Below are 17,959 nucleotides of genomic sequence, written 5' to 3'. Positions count from 1 at the left end.
GAGGTGCATTGAAGTCAATGGCATTTTTTCTGATCCACCAGACCGGAACACAGGCATTGATGTGCCACCTGTTCGGGAGTCCGCACTGCGGCCAGGGGGCGTGGCTACGGTGCCCTTGACTTGAATGCAACACCACAACCCCTCCCGCCCCTGAATGCAGGGAGCCAGCCGGGATGCGATCCAGTGTGTTCCGACACCAAATCGGGCTGGAACGCATTATGTGTGGTGTGAGCGAGCCTTAAGTGTTCATTTCTAGTGATACCTTAGAGTCTATACTGTTAATTGGTAAGAACTAGAATAGGAATTAAATGTTAGGCTTAGCACAGGTGTCCCCAGGCTGGGTGTCACCCGGAGCAGCCACCAAGTGTCACTTGCTGGGACATCACTATGTGTAACGCTACCATGTATGTACGTAATGAAATTGCGTGAGATGGCTGCCAGCAGAGAGAGGAGGGGGCATTCATCCGGTAGGACATGGTATGCACCAGGTGCCCTCCTCTCTCATAAGGCTTTTCAGAGTGGGGGGGGGGGGTTGTCACCAAAATGCCTATGAGGCTTAGTTTGGATATTCAGGGCACATTTCATAGGTAAATAGGGGCTATGCTAATTGTTAGGGTACATGGTAAAGAATAGTTTAGGTAAAGAAGTTAGGAAGTGATTGGGTTAACTCTTAAGATAACAGTAACAGGTGGTCAAATTTTGCTCTGAAAAGTAACCTCATAAAATAAATATTTTGAAAATATCTATACAGCTATAAATCCAAAAGCTTTTCTGCTTTTTAAAACCTGAAAAGGGACAGCCTGTCCTACAAGCTTCTAGTGGACACTGGACAGTATAATATGGTCTTAACAAGCTCAGCAGTCTATCAAACACAAACATACCATTTTCCAGTGATGTGTACTGATATTTCTCAGAAAGGAAGTGTGGCACTGTCAGAAGGAATGTCCCCAAGGCGAGCAACAGGCCACCAATACCAATAACACGCGGACGGTGCATGCGACTTCCAAAATAGCTGACAAAGATTATAAGCACAGCATTGCTGATCTGCAAAATGCCAGAGGAAAAAGATCAGGTCAGTAATAGAGCAGAAGGATTATAGAATGCTTATTGCCATGATTACAGATAGAAGCATATGCTGGTCTGGACAGAAAAGGCTGTCATTTTCTTCCCTTGGGGTTATGCTAACTGACACAGGCAGAAGGTCCAGACAAAATATTTCTATTGTTTATCACCTGCTACGTAACCCCTATGGTATTGCCATATACTGTGTAACCTCTATGGTATGGTATACTGCCTATTTACTGTGTTCTATAGGCAGAGCTACCTCTGGCCTGTACAGTCCACCAATTGAGAGTCTTAAAATGGACCTGACCTGACCTCAGATCATCCTGATGTGGGTAGTGGAAGTTCTGGCATTTTGTATTTAAATGCCAGGGGTGGATCTTAGTGCCAGGAAGGGGTAGGGCATAATCTAGACTTGGGCAGAAGATGACTCTCCATATAGAGCCTCAACCAAAGTTTGAAGGGTCAATAAAGAGACACAGTGATGTATTAGAAGTCTAATATAACTTCTTGATGCTTGCATTGCATGTCAGATTTGTTGTTACCTTAAAATAATTTTACACGCGGTCAAGTTTCACTTTAAAGAGACATTGTCATCAACTTAAAAATTACACGTAAAAGCACAGAAAAGTCAAGTATTTTTAAATTCTTCCTTGGAGTGTTTTTCTTTCCATAAATGACTTTTAATTCACTTGCAATGTGCCTTTGAACTTGATATCGAAGTTGACCACTATGGTAAGGGGGGATTCCCCTGCACAGGCACAGGCACAGTTCCCCTTCCCTCCTGCTATGTCATAACCTTTTCCTCTTCTGGAAATGTCTAATTATTCTCTGGCCTTGCCCAGCTCCTCCACCCCCTCATTCACACTTCTACGTAACATTTAATGTAGCTGCCAGGGAAGCGGCAAAGGGGAATACTTTTGGTTATCACTTGAATGACAGCTTTGATTCTGTTGGGGCTGTTAACCTCACATCCAAGATGGCAGCATCCAGCAGCCATCTAGGCCTTTTTGATGTCTACACAGGCAGCTCCCACCAACAGTCTCAGGGCTTTTAGATGTCTACATGGACCTTTAGCTATCTACAGGTAAATAACATGTATAGAATACTTTAGGGTGTCACTTGACTGGCAGCTTTGAGTCAGCTGGGGTTGTTGACGCCACATCCAAGATAGCAGCAACCAGCAGCAGCAGTAGCAGGTCTATAAGATGTTTACACAGGCAGCAACCAGCAGCAGTCTCAGGCCTTATAGAGGTCTACATAGGCCTTTAGCTATCTATATAGGTAAATAACATGCAAAAAACATATGAATAACATAAACTATTTCAAACGCAAATATAATCTTATGGGGAGATTGGTTTAAATGAATGGTATGGCAATATGGTCTCTTTAAGGAAAAGAAGAAATGGCTATCTGTTACTAGGAGCCTCCTGCACTTCCACTCTCTATTGCAGCCTTTCTTAACCATTTTAGCATGGAGGAACCCTTAAAAAAATTTACGATCTCAGGAAATCCGGCTAATAATTTCCATATCTACATCTTACAGCACGTTAGTGTGATAGCCAGTGGAAAGAAGGCTCCTTACATTGGTGGTCAGTAGGAAGAATCCCCCTTTCACAGGTAACTGAAAAGACTATTCGTGTCAGGAGAAACTGATCGGGGAGGCAGAAATCGTCTTTTGCTTAAGGAAGCCCTGGCAACCTCTAGAGGAACCGCATGGTTCCATGAAGCCCTGCGTGAGAGAGGCTGCTCTATTCTATTAACTCATAGTAAACACAAATGCTGTTTTCTGCTGCTCATTCTAGTCCACATATCTGATGTACAAACCCACCTGTTAATTTAGATTTAAGCTATAATTTTATTGGAGCATGTTAGAAAATGAACACTCACACCTTACTGGCAGCTTTGGAGAGTCCCCTCACTTGTCCCCTCATCCAATTTTTATAAATAAGCGCTATTGCTACAGGATCCGAATCTTCTACTTACCTCATGGATGCTGGAGAGGAGACCAGAAGAGGAGCTTGAAAGACCAAATCTCTTCTCGATTGTAGTTAGGCTGCTCTTGAAGTATGCGCTGTACAGGAGCTGAGAGAGCTGGAGGAGTGCATGGCAAAGTACAAACACCTAAGGGGTAAAAACAGATATTATCAGTCAGTGTCCTCACTAATAGCCGCTTAAAGCAGTTTATATCTCTATGGCCGTACAATGGGAATAATGTGAGACTCACATTGTAATTCTTTTTCCAATGATTTTATTAATAAGTATATTTTTTGAGTTACATATGACTTGTCTAAGTTTTGACAAAGTAATATGAAAGTGTATCCAAACTCAAAAACTGCCAGCGTATCATTTCTTAAATGTGGTGGCTGCATTAGATTTATTTTTTGAGCCTTTTTTTTCTTTTATTGTCATCTAGTGATTCTGCCAGCAACACATTCCAGTCCTAGGATGACAACACACAGTCGCCTTTTGTGTCAGGACAACAAAAACAAGATCGGACTATAGGGGTTATTCACAAAGCTGCCGAATGAATAACCGCTGTGAAGTGAGCCGAACAACGTTCAGCTATTCACTACGGCTCAGTACGGCTGAAATCAGCCATACATCGGCTGCCTTCGGCTGCACTTCAGTCAGCCGAACACGCAGAAGGACTTCGACATCTGGATCGTCGAAGCTCCGGAAGCTCACTCGCTGCCGTTCGCCGTTATTCACATAGGGGCCATACGGCAGTGAGTGAATAGCCGAATGCCGCCAAACTGCTCGGCTATTCTGCTCGATAACTCCGCAGAATAGCATATAAATGAAAATAGTTTTTTTTTTTAAAGTGTTGAAAAAAATAATTTTAGAATGTGAATAAATTGAAAAAATTTAAATATAAATAAAGATTTTTCTTGAAAAAAAAAAAAACGAAAAAAAAAAACAAATGGGCGGGGCTAGCAGTGACAGCTAGCTCTGCAAAACTGTTTTCTATTGGCCAGCACCTGCTAGAGTCTTCTAGCAGGTCCCGGCCATTAAATAACAAACGGGCGGGGATGGGTTGTTTAATGACAGTTCAGCGTCCCCAGGTCATTTGGGGACGCTAATCTGCTTTTCAACTGGGCGGAGCCAGCCGTTCGCCCTGCTTCGGCTGACACTTTGACTCAGTCAAGCCAAAGCAAATGCCTTCGGCTCGGCTGAGCCGCTCATCTGCCTTTGGGTGCTGTACAGGCTATAGTGAATAGCCCGTACAGGAGCTCTTCAGTTTGATTGAACTGAAGGGCTCCTGCAACCAAAGCTAGCCGAAGGAGCAGCCAAAGCTACGGCTGGATCCTTTGGCAGCTTTGTCAAATAGACTCCTATGAAACCCACCCCTTTCCTATTGTCCATAACATAGAGGAGCCTGATTCTGTAATTGATGATGGTCACAGGCAGAGAGCACAGGAAGTTATCAGCTTGCAAAATTTCTGGCAAGATCAACAGGCATTTCTTTTAATCAGCATTTCTCTTATCAGTGAAATAGAACAAAATATTTTTAATTGTATATTTAAAGAAGAAACAAAATGAACTCTTGCAATGGGTACCCCCACACTGCAAGGGTTACGTGCACGTTTTGGTATAGGGTGTACAATAAAAAAGAATTACTCACCCAAAATTTTGACCCGTCCGGCTGATATACTGGTCCCCGCAGGCTCTTCTCGCTCTTTGCTCCGGCAGTCTAATGACCCGTCAGTCGTCATGTCTAATACAGTGTATTGGACATGAGGACACTGACGGACATTTCAACGCTGGAGCAGAGAAGGTGAGAGAGCCTGCAAGGACCAGTCTACACTTCACAAAGGTGCCCATACACTGCACGATTATCGTACGATAATCGTATGCGATCGGTTTTTCGTACGATAATCGAGCAGTGTGAACGGAGACGTGCGACCGTTTCTACTGTACGGTCGCACGTCTTCTGTCGAACCAGCATGTTCGAAAACCAGCCGGGAATCGTACGATTCTCGGCTGGTTAGAACGGTGCTCGGAAGACAAATGCCGAACGGGCCGGTGTGCGCACGCGCACACTGCCCGTTCAGCATTGCGGTCATCGGAAGCCCGCCCCTCAGGGGGGCGGGCTTGCGATGATCGAGAGTGCGATCTGCCTGTCCAAGATAGGCAGATCGTACGTTTTTTTAATCCCTGTACAACCATCGCAAGACTAAAGTCTTGCGATGGTTGTAGAGTGTATGGCCACCTTAAGAAGTAAAATAGTTTATTGAACTGTTAATGATAATTGATAACAGATGATGATCTGGAAGCTCTATGGCTGTTGTGAGAATGAGCAGTGCTTTCAGAGGGCTTCTCATAAAAACTGCAGCCCCTTGCATATCGGTTTGTGCAGAAAGACCTCCCTTCCTCCTCTCTGCACTCTTTATGGCTTATATTCAATATTCATTCTCTACAGGAAGAATCTTCTGCATTCCTTGATTCCCTTGATTTGGTAAGCTGTTCCCATGGTAAGAATTTCTTTGATTTATTTTTTTCTTTTGTCTGGGGTTTATCTTTAAATATTAGTTTGATTTGCTCTTATAACACACAATAGTTTTATATGGAAAACTGCAATCCAGACTGAAGCGCCCATTATAAACTATATGTAAACATATAGCTAGGTATGCATTCCATACTACATACCAAAAGCAGCAGCAAGCCTCCACACATTCTATTCTGTGCCTTCTGTCTGCACTCTTCAGAAAAACAGTTAAGGATATTCCCAATATATTCATTTACCACCCCTGTACATAGTGATCTGGCCCTCCGGATTCCGGGGCTCTGATTGCAGTGTTGTTATGCGCTTGTTTTCAAATCTTAGGTGCACTTTCAGAAGGCTCCTCCATTTTGACTCTACTCATGTTTCACCATGAATTATTAATACAGTAAACTCCCAGTTATCCAGCACCCACAGGGATTGGTAGGTGCTGGATAACTGTAGTTTCTGGTTGCTTGAGAGTTAATACTAATTTCTCTGCTCAGTGGGAAGGTGCAATAGCCAGCCTGCTATTGGCTGTTGCAATTTAAAATAGCCAATAGCAGGCTCACTATTGCTCCCCATTGTTTACATTCTGCTGCCGACCGCAGAATATAGCCGCCGGCCAGCAGCAAGATGTAAACAGAGAATTTCCTTAGCAACGAAATAAATTGAGTTGCTAACAAAAATGTTTAGTGCCCCCCTTTATATCAAGCAACCACTAAAAAAATCGAGGGCATATTATGTCCCCAATTTTGTTTGCCGGTTGCTTGAGAGTGCTAGTTGCTTGAATGCCGGATAATGGGGAGTTTACTGTATAAAGGAATATTGGTAAACAGTGAACAGAAACTGTAATATTGCCCTGGAGTCGCTGACCTTGTTGGCATTAGGAAGGCAGGGGCTTTGTCAACCTGTAGGTGGAAGAGGCATCAGTGCAAAGTAATCAGAACCAAGACTATTGTTGGACAGGAGTATGCATTAAAGCCACTTGATGGAGCTACAGAGCATAGGAAATAAGTATTTATTTCCTGGGCTCCTCACCTCCTTCTAGTGGCCATTAAGTTGTATTACATTTTCAACCTGAAAAGAAAATGTACTAGGAACATTCATTTTTGCTTTTGTTCGCACAGAATAAAGGCAATTGGCTCTGTGAATTGTTTATAAATAGACCTCTTTGTAATGGATTGATGGTGACTAAGGCTCTGCATCCCTATATATTTACAAAGAACTATCTATCCTCAGTTTCTCAGCTCAGCTTCACCAGCGCCATCTCACAACTTCAGCCACTTGCTGACAGATGTATTGACACTGTTGGTGGTTTGGAGATCCAGTAATCAAACTAATCAGTTGGCGTTCTACAGGGGAAAGCCGGAGAGCTCCCAGCGATAGTGATCTCTTTGTTATCTGGAAAAATAAGCTGTACAATATGTAAAAAAAATGTCCCAATCCAGGGTGAGAACCTTCCTCCCTTTAGGTAACCTCATGGGACTTTTATATATTTACATCTCTTTGTTTTTTTAGCACTGTACATCATCAGGGGCTTATTTTAGGAACAATTGCAGCCAAAAGTCTAATTTTGCTTTGGATAGAGTAGGGAAGGGTTGGGGCCTCTAACGGGGATCCAGAGAAATCACCACCATATTTAGTAGAGTGAGGAAGGGTTAGAACTTCTGATAATGTATACATTGCTGTCTCTGCCTTCCTATCTTGGTAACAACTAATTCCTATATTCCTTGTCCTGGTGTCTCAGAAGTAGGAAGTGAGGAAAATCTCACATATGTGGCCACAGACAGAAACCTGGCAAGAAAATTCTTCCCACTCATATTAGCTTGTGTAGGCTTTTAATAAGGCAAAGTATAGTAGCCCAAAGAAGCCAACCAGCATTTCTGTTTTGGATCTATATGCCTACAGTTAACTAACTGACTGTGCCTGGCTGCAATGGGTTATTTGCAATAAATGAGTAACAACAAATCATGTCAAGGTCATAATTAATGTTGCTAATGTATTGTAGTCCCCATCATCTTCTGTGATGTGGCTACCAGTGACGTGCGGTACCTCTGGTGTGAGGGAAATGTTTGCCTGGTGCCTCCAACATGGAGGAGGCCTGTGTTGCTGCCAGAGGAGGAGAACCAGAACAATGGATGGCTCTTGAAGTTACCTGGATGTTGTAGGTGAGTGGAAATCACTCATCCCATAGTTCTCCTTTAAGGGGCATGCTGGTGTCTCTCCTGCTGAGGATTTATGCTCATCTGCTACTTCAGTTACCATCCACTGTATTACAAGTGGATTTATACTGAAATGCTAACCAGGTCTTGTGAGTCTGTAGTCCATGTCTGTTACACCCTGGATGGCTAGGATCCCTATAACCTCTCTCCCCAGTGTGAAGACGTTTAATAAAAGTTTATCAGCATTGCATTACTGGAGTGGACATCAGCTTTGTGGGCACTAGAAGAGGGCGGTTAATGCTAATGGGATGGCTGAAGATCATACCCTTAGACATACTAGTGATAACGAACCGGGCATATTCCAGCAGCTCCTTCGGGGGTCATCGCTACACCAACAACAGCAAAAATCCTAGAAAACTACCACTCAAGGACCCAATATTACCACAGTGCCGTGTGCCTTCATGTGAATTGCATTGTGGGGTGTTTGATGAATAGGCTAAGATGCACATGAAAATGGGGCAGGCTGCATTTTATTTCAGTGCAAAGCATGGGACTCCGTTCACTGTCCTGTGCTGTGCACATGCATTTTGGAGGTGCAGTGGGGCGCCATTTACAAAGAATGGCACAACAGCGCACCAATGCATGTAACGTGTGTGCATTTGTATGAATGGGCACTATAGAAGACAGATTAATTACTATTCACTCAGAATACTTATTTATTAACTTTTTTTTAGGTTTATGCTTTCGCATAATCCTCAGGTAACATGTTCTTTTCTATTTAATGGGACCTGGCACCTGTGGGCTGCTGATCTTAGGAAATGTTTTTCTTACTCTCTTCCTTTTTGTTTCATGTTTGCTATAGGTTACTGCCCTCCATACTGACCTATGTGCTTGTGTGTTGTGTAGCATTGACAGAAAGTTCCCCAGCCATTCTAGTGCATGAGGAAGTGAGTCAGGAAAATCAAAGAAAGTGTCTTCCTTGAAACATTAGGAGCTTTTTGACTTCCCAGGACACGATTGTTTTATCTCTTCTGTGAGGGACCTCAGGGAACAGGAGAGAAATCACAGCTCAAGCAAAACAAACTTGACGTTTAGTAGGAAAACCACAGGAAGTACATTTTGTGAAAACCTATTTATATTGTCACATTAATAAAGCTCCCAAGTGTTCCATTTCTGGACTTATACTTAAGTATTATACTTTTCTACACTTCTTCTATTTTACTCCACTTATATTATAAAAAATTATCAATTGTAAGTAGGGTTGCCACCTTTTCTTTAAGTGAAAGCAGAACACTTTAGCGTCGTACACGGCAAAATGTTTTTTTTGGGGGGGGGAGAATATAGAGATAGCAAGGAAAGCAGCCAGCAGAGAGAGCAAGGAGAGACAGTCGGGGGAGGAGTAAGGAAATTGGCTATAGAGGACTACAAATCCCAGCAATACATTATACAGCAATACAAAATTATATGGAGCTACATACTCTGTGTTGCTCCGGGGTGGAAGCCTGATGTCTCCAGGGTCTCACCAGGCCTGTGCAGGCTCTCAGGTGAACTCTGCAGGCTCTCAGGTGGACTTTGCAGGCTCTCAGATGGGCTGTGCGGACTCTCAGGTGGGTTACGTGGATTCTCATGTGAGCTGTGTGGGCATTTAGGTGGACTCTGAAGGCTCCCAGGTGGGCTATGCAGGCTCCCAGGTGGGCTATGCGGGCTCTCAGTTGGGCTGTGCGAGCTCTCAGACGGGCTATGCGGACTTTATGAATGCTTCCCAGGCTTAGTTATATGTAAATAGTGCCACCCATTCATATGTAAATATCACAGCCAAGTCTATTTTTCAGTTGGGAGCCAGTAGCCCCTACTTTAATTGTGGATGCCCCTGTCTGCCTGACATGTCGTGTCTGGGTCTCAGCTGCTATGTAACCTGGACACAGCCTTTTAAACCTGGACTGTCTGGATCAATCCTGAACAGGTGGCAACCCTAATTGTACGTACCAATGTTAAATTATTATTTTCTGACATAGTAGATTTTGGGGAAGTGAATGAAGATGCAGGCTGCATAACAAGTAAAGGCTACAGAATATTTGTTTTATTATTGTGTTGTGTTTAGTACTATAAACTTTGCCCTGTGTAAGCAGCACACTGGAGAGTCTGACCACTGCTCTTACACAAAACACAGCAGTCCGGATCTCCAGTGGTCCAACACACCCCCTGCATAGTACTCCTGATGATGCTTAGGGAGCGGGGGGCAAACAATGTTCTTTACTTGTTATGCAGCTTAACGTAAGTAAGACTTCAGTTTAGCCCTGAAACAAACCTAATGAGGTGAAGAATGTAGTGCCATGATAGTTTTTGATTTCTCAGCATTGTTAAGAATGCGCTGAAAAGGCCTCACCTACTAAGTCATACAGTATATCAGGTGTCTAGTGCTATGATACTGTGTAAACACTATGACTGTGAAAAATTCAATAATTACTGTTTTACCTTCTGGGAACGATTCAGTTTGTTGAAAGAATGCTGATTATAGTTCTAATGCTTATACTTCATTGCCCCCCCACCCCCTCCCCAGAATGTGAAAGGGTTGTGCAGAGAGCAATAGAAACTTTCCTTGTATTAAAATACAGAGGGAATTTATCAAAACTGGAGCAGACAAAATCTGGAGCAGTTGCCCATGGCAACCAATCAGCTAATCTTTTCAGTTTGTTCAGTTAAGTTTTGAAAATGAAAGAGAAGCTGATTGGTTGCCATGCACAGCTGCTCCAGATTTGGTCTGCTCCAGTTTTGAAAAATTCCCCTCAGAGTGCCTGTGTAGAGGTACCCAGGGTGTTTGTGCCCTGGCATAAGAATCTGTACCACAAAAGACCATTTCAGAACAGTTACAACCATTATCATTATCATATATCCCAAAACAGTACCAGTTACAGTAAAAATGAGGGTCTAATATGGGCAGCACAGTGGCGCAGTGGTTAGCATTTCTGGTGGGTTTCCTCTGGGTACACAGGTTTCATTTCTCACTCCAAAGACATGCTAGTTGGCTACTATCTAAATAGGCCCCGTATGAGGGCAGGGACTAATGTGAATGTGCTCTATGTAAAGCGCTGCATACATTGTCAGCTTTATATAAACAACTGTAATAAGTAAATAAATAATTTATGTCGGCAAGTACTGTAATTATATAAAATTATAGATGTACAGATGGGCGTCCAAAGTGCCTTTAATTGTTCATATTGCTGTCACATAAAAACGGCCAATGTGTTTTAAGGGCTACAAAGCTCCCCCTAAATTAGGGATTAGAGGAAGGCAACGGAGACTTGTACGGGGAATGTACTAAAGGGTAACTATAACCAAATAGTGTGTAAAACCGGACTTAGAAGTGGAATTCTAACAGTGTATTTAGCAGGAATTCTGCTATTTACATTGTTAGAACTCCAATTCTAAAGGAGGTTTGTCACCAGATCTAACAATAGATCCATTTGGTTATAGTTACCCTTGAGCACATTCAAATTCCCATTCCATTTTTTTTAAACACTGATGAAGGGGGAGTTCACTAGTCCTTGAAACGTTTTTAATATTTATGTGTCAGTAATACAAACAAGTAAAAGCAATTTGGACTCTTTCATGTTGCTGTTTGGCACCCTTACTGTTTATACATCTATACTTTGAGTTGCTGCTTTGTACCCATTGAGGAAGGCCTGGGTGTTTGAGAGCTGCATTACCAGAGACGGTGAGCTTGTTTGAAGATTTTCCTGTGTTTGAGCTTTTGGAATAAACACTGAAATCCCAGTGCCTCTTACTATGTGCATAGTGTAGTAACCCATACCAACCAGTCCAGTTTCAATTTACAACAATGAGACCAATGAAGACTAAATCATGATTAGTTTCAATGAGTTACTACATTTTGCACATAATCATTGAACTATATACGTTTGAATGTGTTCAGTGGTCATTAGCGATAGTTATGTAATGTGAAGTTCCAATAATGTTAGATGGTACGGCTAGGTAACAGAGCACTGTGCACTGTTCACACCACAGAACAGCTACATAACAAATTTGCATCCTAGGGAGCCACCAAACCTTATAACATTATAATCTAAGGGCCTTTTTCTGATGGTGCCAAGCCAGGTAGAAGTTTAACCATTTCTTCTCCTCAACATGTCATACCTGGTTAGGTAGGTCGGAATCAAGTAAAAATGCTGAGCTCCTTGATGCAATTTAACCTTTTACTGATTTAAGCTGTGCTGTCAGTCAGCACCATGTAATGAAGGGGTGTCAAATAATGGGTGGCATATTACCTGTTCTTTAATTTCAGGGAAAGTGTGCTGGTGTTCATGTCTTATATGTAATGAGATTTGACAGCTTCTCATAAAAACAATTATCCCAGCTCTTTTATTAGCCTAAAAATAGGAACTCCAATCAAGTAAATCAACTGACAAATCGCCATCTCAAGAAACATTGCTACTTTGCTAAAACCAGACTGTTGATGTTGTTTGAGGACCACTTTCAGGCAACCAGAGAAATAGTGGGCTGAAAGTTTATTAGTTTTCCTTTAAAATCCATCTCCATGCAAAACTTAACCCACTAACTACCTCCCACCCCTTCATCCTGCCACCCTCTCATACATTCAGCATTTAAAAAGTAAATACCCTTTAGAGCACTTTCATAATCACATAAGCATACTGTCCATGTCTCTTGCTTGTGCCATTTCCAGGTAATGGAAATTTATAATCCATGGCTGCAGATCTGCTTGCACTGGCCAGTCCCCTTGCACTGACATCATCACTTCAGTTCATTTTCTGGATCCTAAGAGGGCCCTGCCATTGGATAGTCAATAGGGAGTGCCCATGTCATGCAGGCAGTGACATAGGCACCTGAAGATGGACCCCTACACCTGTACATATAGGAAGAGATGAAACTCAGAAACAAAATGTCCCATGACCACAGATTTTGGTGAGTATAAGGGGCATTTGAGTTGTTTTTGGATTTTTCTATGCCAGGAATTAGTTACGGAGGGTGGATTGCCAGTGTCTGGGGGAGTGGATCAGCATGAACAGTATCATTAATATAAATACTTTGTAATTCAGTGCAATTAGGCCTAATGCATCTCCTAGGGTCACTTCCTCAAGCCTGCTCCATGTAACTTCCCCTCTCTCTGCTTCTTACATCTCTGATAACATTCAAAGGTCTGTTGCTTTGAACCTGATTGGTGGCGGTTGCCATTGATTTGTCAAGGTACATATCTGGCCTTGCAGCACCTGGCCAAAGCCGTTTGCACACAATGTGTGCATGAGCTAGTTCCTAAGGAATCACAGTTTCTGGCCGGCAGCCACCAGTCTGAATGAGCCTTAAAGGAGAACTATGAGGTGAGTGCTTTTCACTCACCTCATAGTTCTAGCCGACCTGTGACAATGAGACTGTCACAGGTCGGCTCAGTAGATCGGGAAGTGAGCGAACACATACCGGCGTTCGCTCACTTCTCGATCCTGTCACGGCTCTTTGTCGAGACAGGGGAGGGGCTGGATTCCCCCCTCCCCGCTCCGATCTGCCAGCGCTGACTGGCGGAACGGATGGTGGAGGGGGCGGGTACAGCTGGCTCTGCCTCTAGATAGGCAGAGCCAGCTGTCACTCATGCAGGTGGGCGGATCCAGACATAATTGTCGGGATCCGCTTCAGCTGCGGCGTCTCAGTATACCGCGAGCTGTAGCTCGCGGTATACTGAGCTTAGGGTGATGGGAGGACGCTAGTTTGTGTCCTCGCATTACCCTAAGGAGAACTTTGGGGGAAAGCCCTAACCCCATAGTTCTCCTTTTAAGAGTTGTATATTATTGTTTAGTGTTAAAAAACAGTATGGGGCACCATCATAAGTAGGTGCACCAGGGACAGCCAGGGAAGTAGTCAATATCAGAAGGGGGGCAGTTTTAAAAGGTATGATTATAAACAATCCTAACACAGGCCCCTTGGCACAGTAACATTTACAACATTTACATGAGTTGCTATTCACACACACTGAACAGATTTCCGTAGTGATGATTCTGCTATAGCTGGCAAATAATCCAACTAGAAAGGGTAGAGAAAGACCTCCCTAATCACAGCCTGGCCAAGAACTAGAATCATTAAACAAACAGATTCAAGGAAAATAATACCCCTTGAACAAAATGTTCAGTTTGGACACTAATATTTGTCTGCCCTCCTTTGAATTAACTTATAACTCGGAGCAGTTTAACTTGTTTTGGCAGACTTCTCATAAGAGCCAAATATGTGATTTCCTGGTAATGTTCTATGATAAAGCTTAAACCATATCTTGCATCTTTTATTGCACTATACATATGTATATACAACCAGATAGGTGAGTTGCAAACGCCCACAAACATCTAAATTTGGGTGCTCATCACCAGCAGGTTTCACTCTGCTGAATAATCCACAATCAGTGAGGCACTCCTTACATGCTTTATCTGTTTTATTCTATTAAAAAGGTACATAGATCAGTGCAACTGAAGACAGTTTTGGGTGTCCCTGCCCTTCCTCATGTTCATGGTCATATTAAAGTTGACCTTCTTCCCATTCAGTCCTGTCAGGATCGCTGCCCCAGTCTATAGTTTTTGGGTGGTTACGTTTCCTTGCAGGATCTATAGAGCCTTACAGTAGCCACCATTTTTGTGTGCTCACAAACTACAGCCCAATTTGCAGACGCTGAATGCAATGTGCACTGAATACACAGGCGGCCTAGATGTCTTGAAACAATGATGTCAATGATGAGACACACATAAACAATGACACTAGGAATTATGGGACATGTAATCACGAGGAGGGGATCAGGTAATTTTGGATGGCATTCTGAGTACGTGCTCCCCAAAAGAAAGTCCGGGGAGGCATCGCAAAGAAAGGCAGAGGCTATGGTAGCAAAAGGTTAATGTGCAAATGTTTGCTGGAAATATTAATTAGTTGTCCGGTGATAAATTGGTCAAGAGGGATGTAGTTCTAATAAAAGCAGAGGCTTTAGTACTAATTTAATTTATAATCTAATGAGGAGGCAGGTGACGCAGGAAGCTACCATTCTGCAATAACAGACAGGTATATGACCCCGCTGGCTATGCAGTGTGCTATGTGAATCACAAGACAGAGGGAAAAGAATGACAAGTATTTTGGAAAGTAACAGAGCTCTGTGTGGATTTATAAAAGTACTTTTATGGTATGGAACAATTTATTTTAAATTATTTTTATTCTGATAAAGGATATTTGAATAACAATGATTTCTTTGACTGACAGATGATGTCCTCATCTTTCCTAGAGAGGGAAAGGATTGAGAAACAAACTCCTTTATAGCATAACAGTCCAAACTCCATCACGTGGGAATATCATGGTGGGCTTAGGGTAAATAACCTCTTTTGTCCCTTTTATTAAAATGACCCCGTGTGTGTATATACTGTATATATGCATACATATATACCTTACCAGGATGTATTTCTTCAAAGTTCAAAAGGAGCATTTGTCCCAGGTCCACCAAGAAAAGTATCCTACCATATGGCCTTAAAAAGGCAGAACTTGAAAAGTAGGGGTGTTATAACTGTTTGTGGTTTAGCCCCCTTAGGCTCATGGATTATTTCCATTGTGTTTTTTAAAAAGTCCACTTTTTAATTTGCCATATCAGTCTGAACTTCAGTTGTAAAATATAACTAAAAAGTTATATTTTATAACATAGTGTATATTATAAACCGCAAAGTGTGACTGAATGTTGCAGTTGCACATATATAGCATCCCCTCTCCCCCTTCTCACTCCAGGCTTTAGTGCCATGTTGTTACACCATTTATCAAACTTTATTCTTTAATTTATTAATCTGAGATATGTACTGGTATGCCTTTGTTTAGAGCCTTTTCTTCCAAGCATTAGTCATCTAATATCCTAGTAGCCCCCCATTCTATTCTAGTCAGTGGCATGATTTTCTTCCTGACTGTTACTTGCGGTCATTGATTTTCTGATTTATATCAAATATTGGTTTCTGGGGTTTTTAATGTTTTTTTTCTGTCTCATTCTCTAGCTTGATGGTAGATTTTTCTGTCTTGACGTGCACCCTGTAGTCACCATCCTCCAACATGCTGTATGATTCATACATTTAATTAAAAATTTAACGTTACATGATTGATAAAGCCAAAATCCATGAATATGACTTTCTACTCTTTGCAGCAAAGCCAATCACAGTTTTTTTAAGGTGTGTGCTTTGTATTGAATTGATTTCAGCAATGTTTAGCATCATGCAGTCATATTACTGTATTGCAGCTTTACGGTACCTTTGGGAAATCTTGGTGTGTAAGTTTAAATGACTAATGACCTGTATTTGTGTTATTAGTCGGCTTAGTAATCTATTTGGAATTTTAAGGCACAAAAATGTCACTGCAATATTTGACAGGTGAACAATACACTTTCAAATGCTGCATAATTATTAGATGAATGCTTAGGGTTTTTCATTAACTCCTTTGAAACATTTCTAGGACAACCTGTATTCTTACTTCTTATATATGAAAAGAGAATGCAATTTCACATATTGATTCATACATAATGTGTGTTTGTGGTTTGAGCTTGTAAGTGTTGCCAGCTGTGTACAGCAATGTGACTTTTTTATATGTACAAGCTCGGTAAATCTACTAGAACAGCAGACAAACCCATCATGTATATTGGCTGGTAGATGGGGTCATGCAAACTTATGCCACAATGAGGTCACCATGACCAAATGGATCACTGTGACAGCAGCTTAAACAGCAGCTAAATACGTATGGAGCCATTGGCATGTAGCATTATCTCTTCCACACTCATGTGACAGGAGGAGACTGATTCTTATGGCAGCCCATGCAGAGCTAAAGCAAAGTACATCAGTAATGAGAATCAGATTGGCAGCCTAGAAATTGCTCCTTGCTGTGATGAGCCGCTGCATTGACTCCTTCCCTTTTGTATGCAGATTTCAGCTTAAGCTATTGGGCTTGGTATACAACAGGGTTTTACTTGTCAAAGGGGCTAAGAAGAGTCTATAAGCATGTGAAAATAAGCACAGACCTCTACCTGCTATTTTAAAAAGAAAGGATTAGTATTAGAATACAATATTTTTTACCTGACACTTTTTTTCTTTTTTTTTTAGTCTTGAACATGTTAAATAAAATCATAAAGTATATACAGTATTCAATTCAGAGTCTCTCAGATCTATAGAAATGCAATAATCAAAACTGGCTAATACATCCATCTTTTTCTAAGAACACCCTTGTTATACTGGTTGTGTAGGATCCATCCTTGTATAAGAAGAGAAGGAAAGTAGATGTACAGCATAATCAACAGGGACCAGAGATATCAGCCAGTAATTTAGTACTAATTTAGTAACTTGCTCTACACTCGCGGACAAGACTGTGTCATCATTCTGACCAATGTAAAATGTCAAGTTGAAGGTCCTTGATTAACAAATACTTTTAAAGGAGAACTATGGGGTTAGGGCTTTTCCCCATAGTTCTCCTTAGGGTAACGGGAGGACACAAACTAGCGTCCTCCCGTCACCCAAAGCTCAGTATACCGCGAGCTGCAGCTCGCAGTATACTGAGACGCCGCAGCCGGAGCAGATCCCGACATGGACGTCGGGATCCGCCCAGCTGCGTGAGTGACAGTTGGCTCTGCCTATCTAGAGGCAGAGCCAGCTGTACCCACCCCCTCTGTTCCGCCAGTCAGCGCTGGAGGATCGGAGCGGGGAGGGGGGAATCCAGCCCCTCCCCTGTCACGGCAGAGAGCCGTGACAGGATCGAGAGTTGAGCGAACCCGGTATTTGTTCGCTCACCTCCCGATCTACTGAGCCGACCTGTGACAGTCTCATTGTCACAGGTCGGCTAGAACTATGAGGTGAGTGAAAAGCACTCGCCTCATAGTTCTCCTTTAATGCACAATAAAAACAAAACAAATTTAGGAACTATATATAGACATTTACAGTACAAGTGTGTATGGGTTGCTATTACAGTATAAGACTGAGCCAAATGTAAAAAAACAAACTGCTAATCAGCACTGGAAACTATGCTTTACAGAGGTTAGGAAGAACTCTGCATTGATTGCATCTACACCGAGCACATGACATGAACACCTTGTTCTAGAATACCCCGGGCTCTAACATTAATGTAAAGATAGGACCTGCGTGTGGCCCTCCTCTTTTTTCCTACCATGCCTCACCATCAGAGAAGGTCTTAATCATTAAACTGACTCTATCCTCAGGAGTTAAACCTTAGAAATGCATTTAAG

The 17,959-nt window shown here is 42.3% G+C and overlaps 1 protein-coding gene across 1 annotated transcript in view; it reads right to left on the bottom strand.

Moving 5' to 3' along the window:
* The window catches only part of SLCO2A1 (solute carrier organic anion transporter family member 2A1), a 56,124-nt gene that overhangs the window by 22,042 nt on the left and 16,123 nt on the right, over window positions 1-17,959 (bottom strand). The window contains exons 2-3 of the mRNA XM_018555335.1: window positions 3,049-3,186; window positions 882-1,044 (exon numbers count right to left, since the gene is read on the bottom strand). Coding sequence (XP_018410837.1) covers window positions 882-1,044; window positions 3,049-3,186 — 301 coding nt within the window. The remainder of the gene's footprint in view (window positions 1-881; window positions 1,045-3,048; window positions 3,187-17,959) is intronic.

Source organism: Nanorana parkeri, unplaced genomic scaffold, assembly GCF_000935625.1.
Source record: "Nanorana parkeri isolate BGI_ZX_2015 unplaced genomic scaffold, ASM93562v1 scaffold192, whole genome shotgun sequence".
Taxonomy (NCBI): domain Eukaryota; kingdom Metazoa; phylum Chordata; class Amphibia; order Anura; family Dicroglossidae; genus Nanorana; species Nanorana parkeri.
Note: the sequence above shows the minus strand (reverse complement) of the source record. Positions and strands in the feature narration are given on the sequence as shown.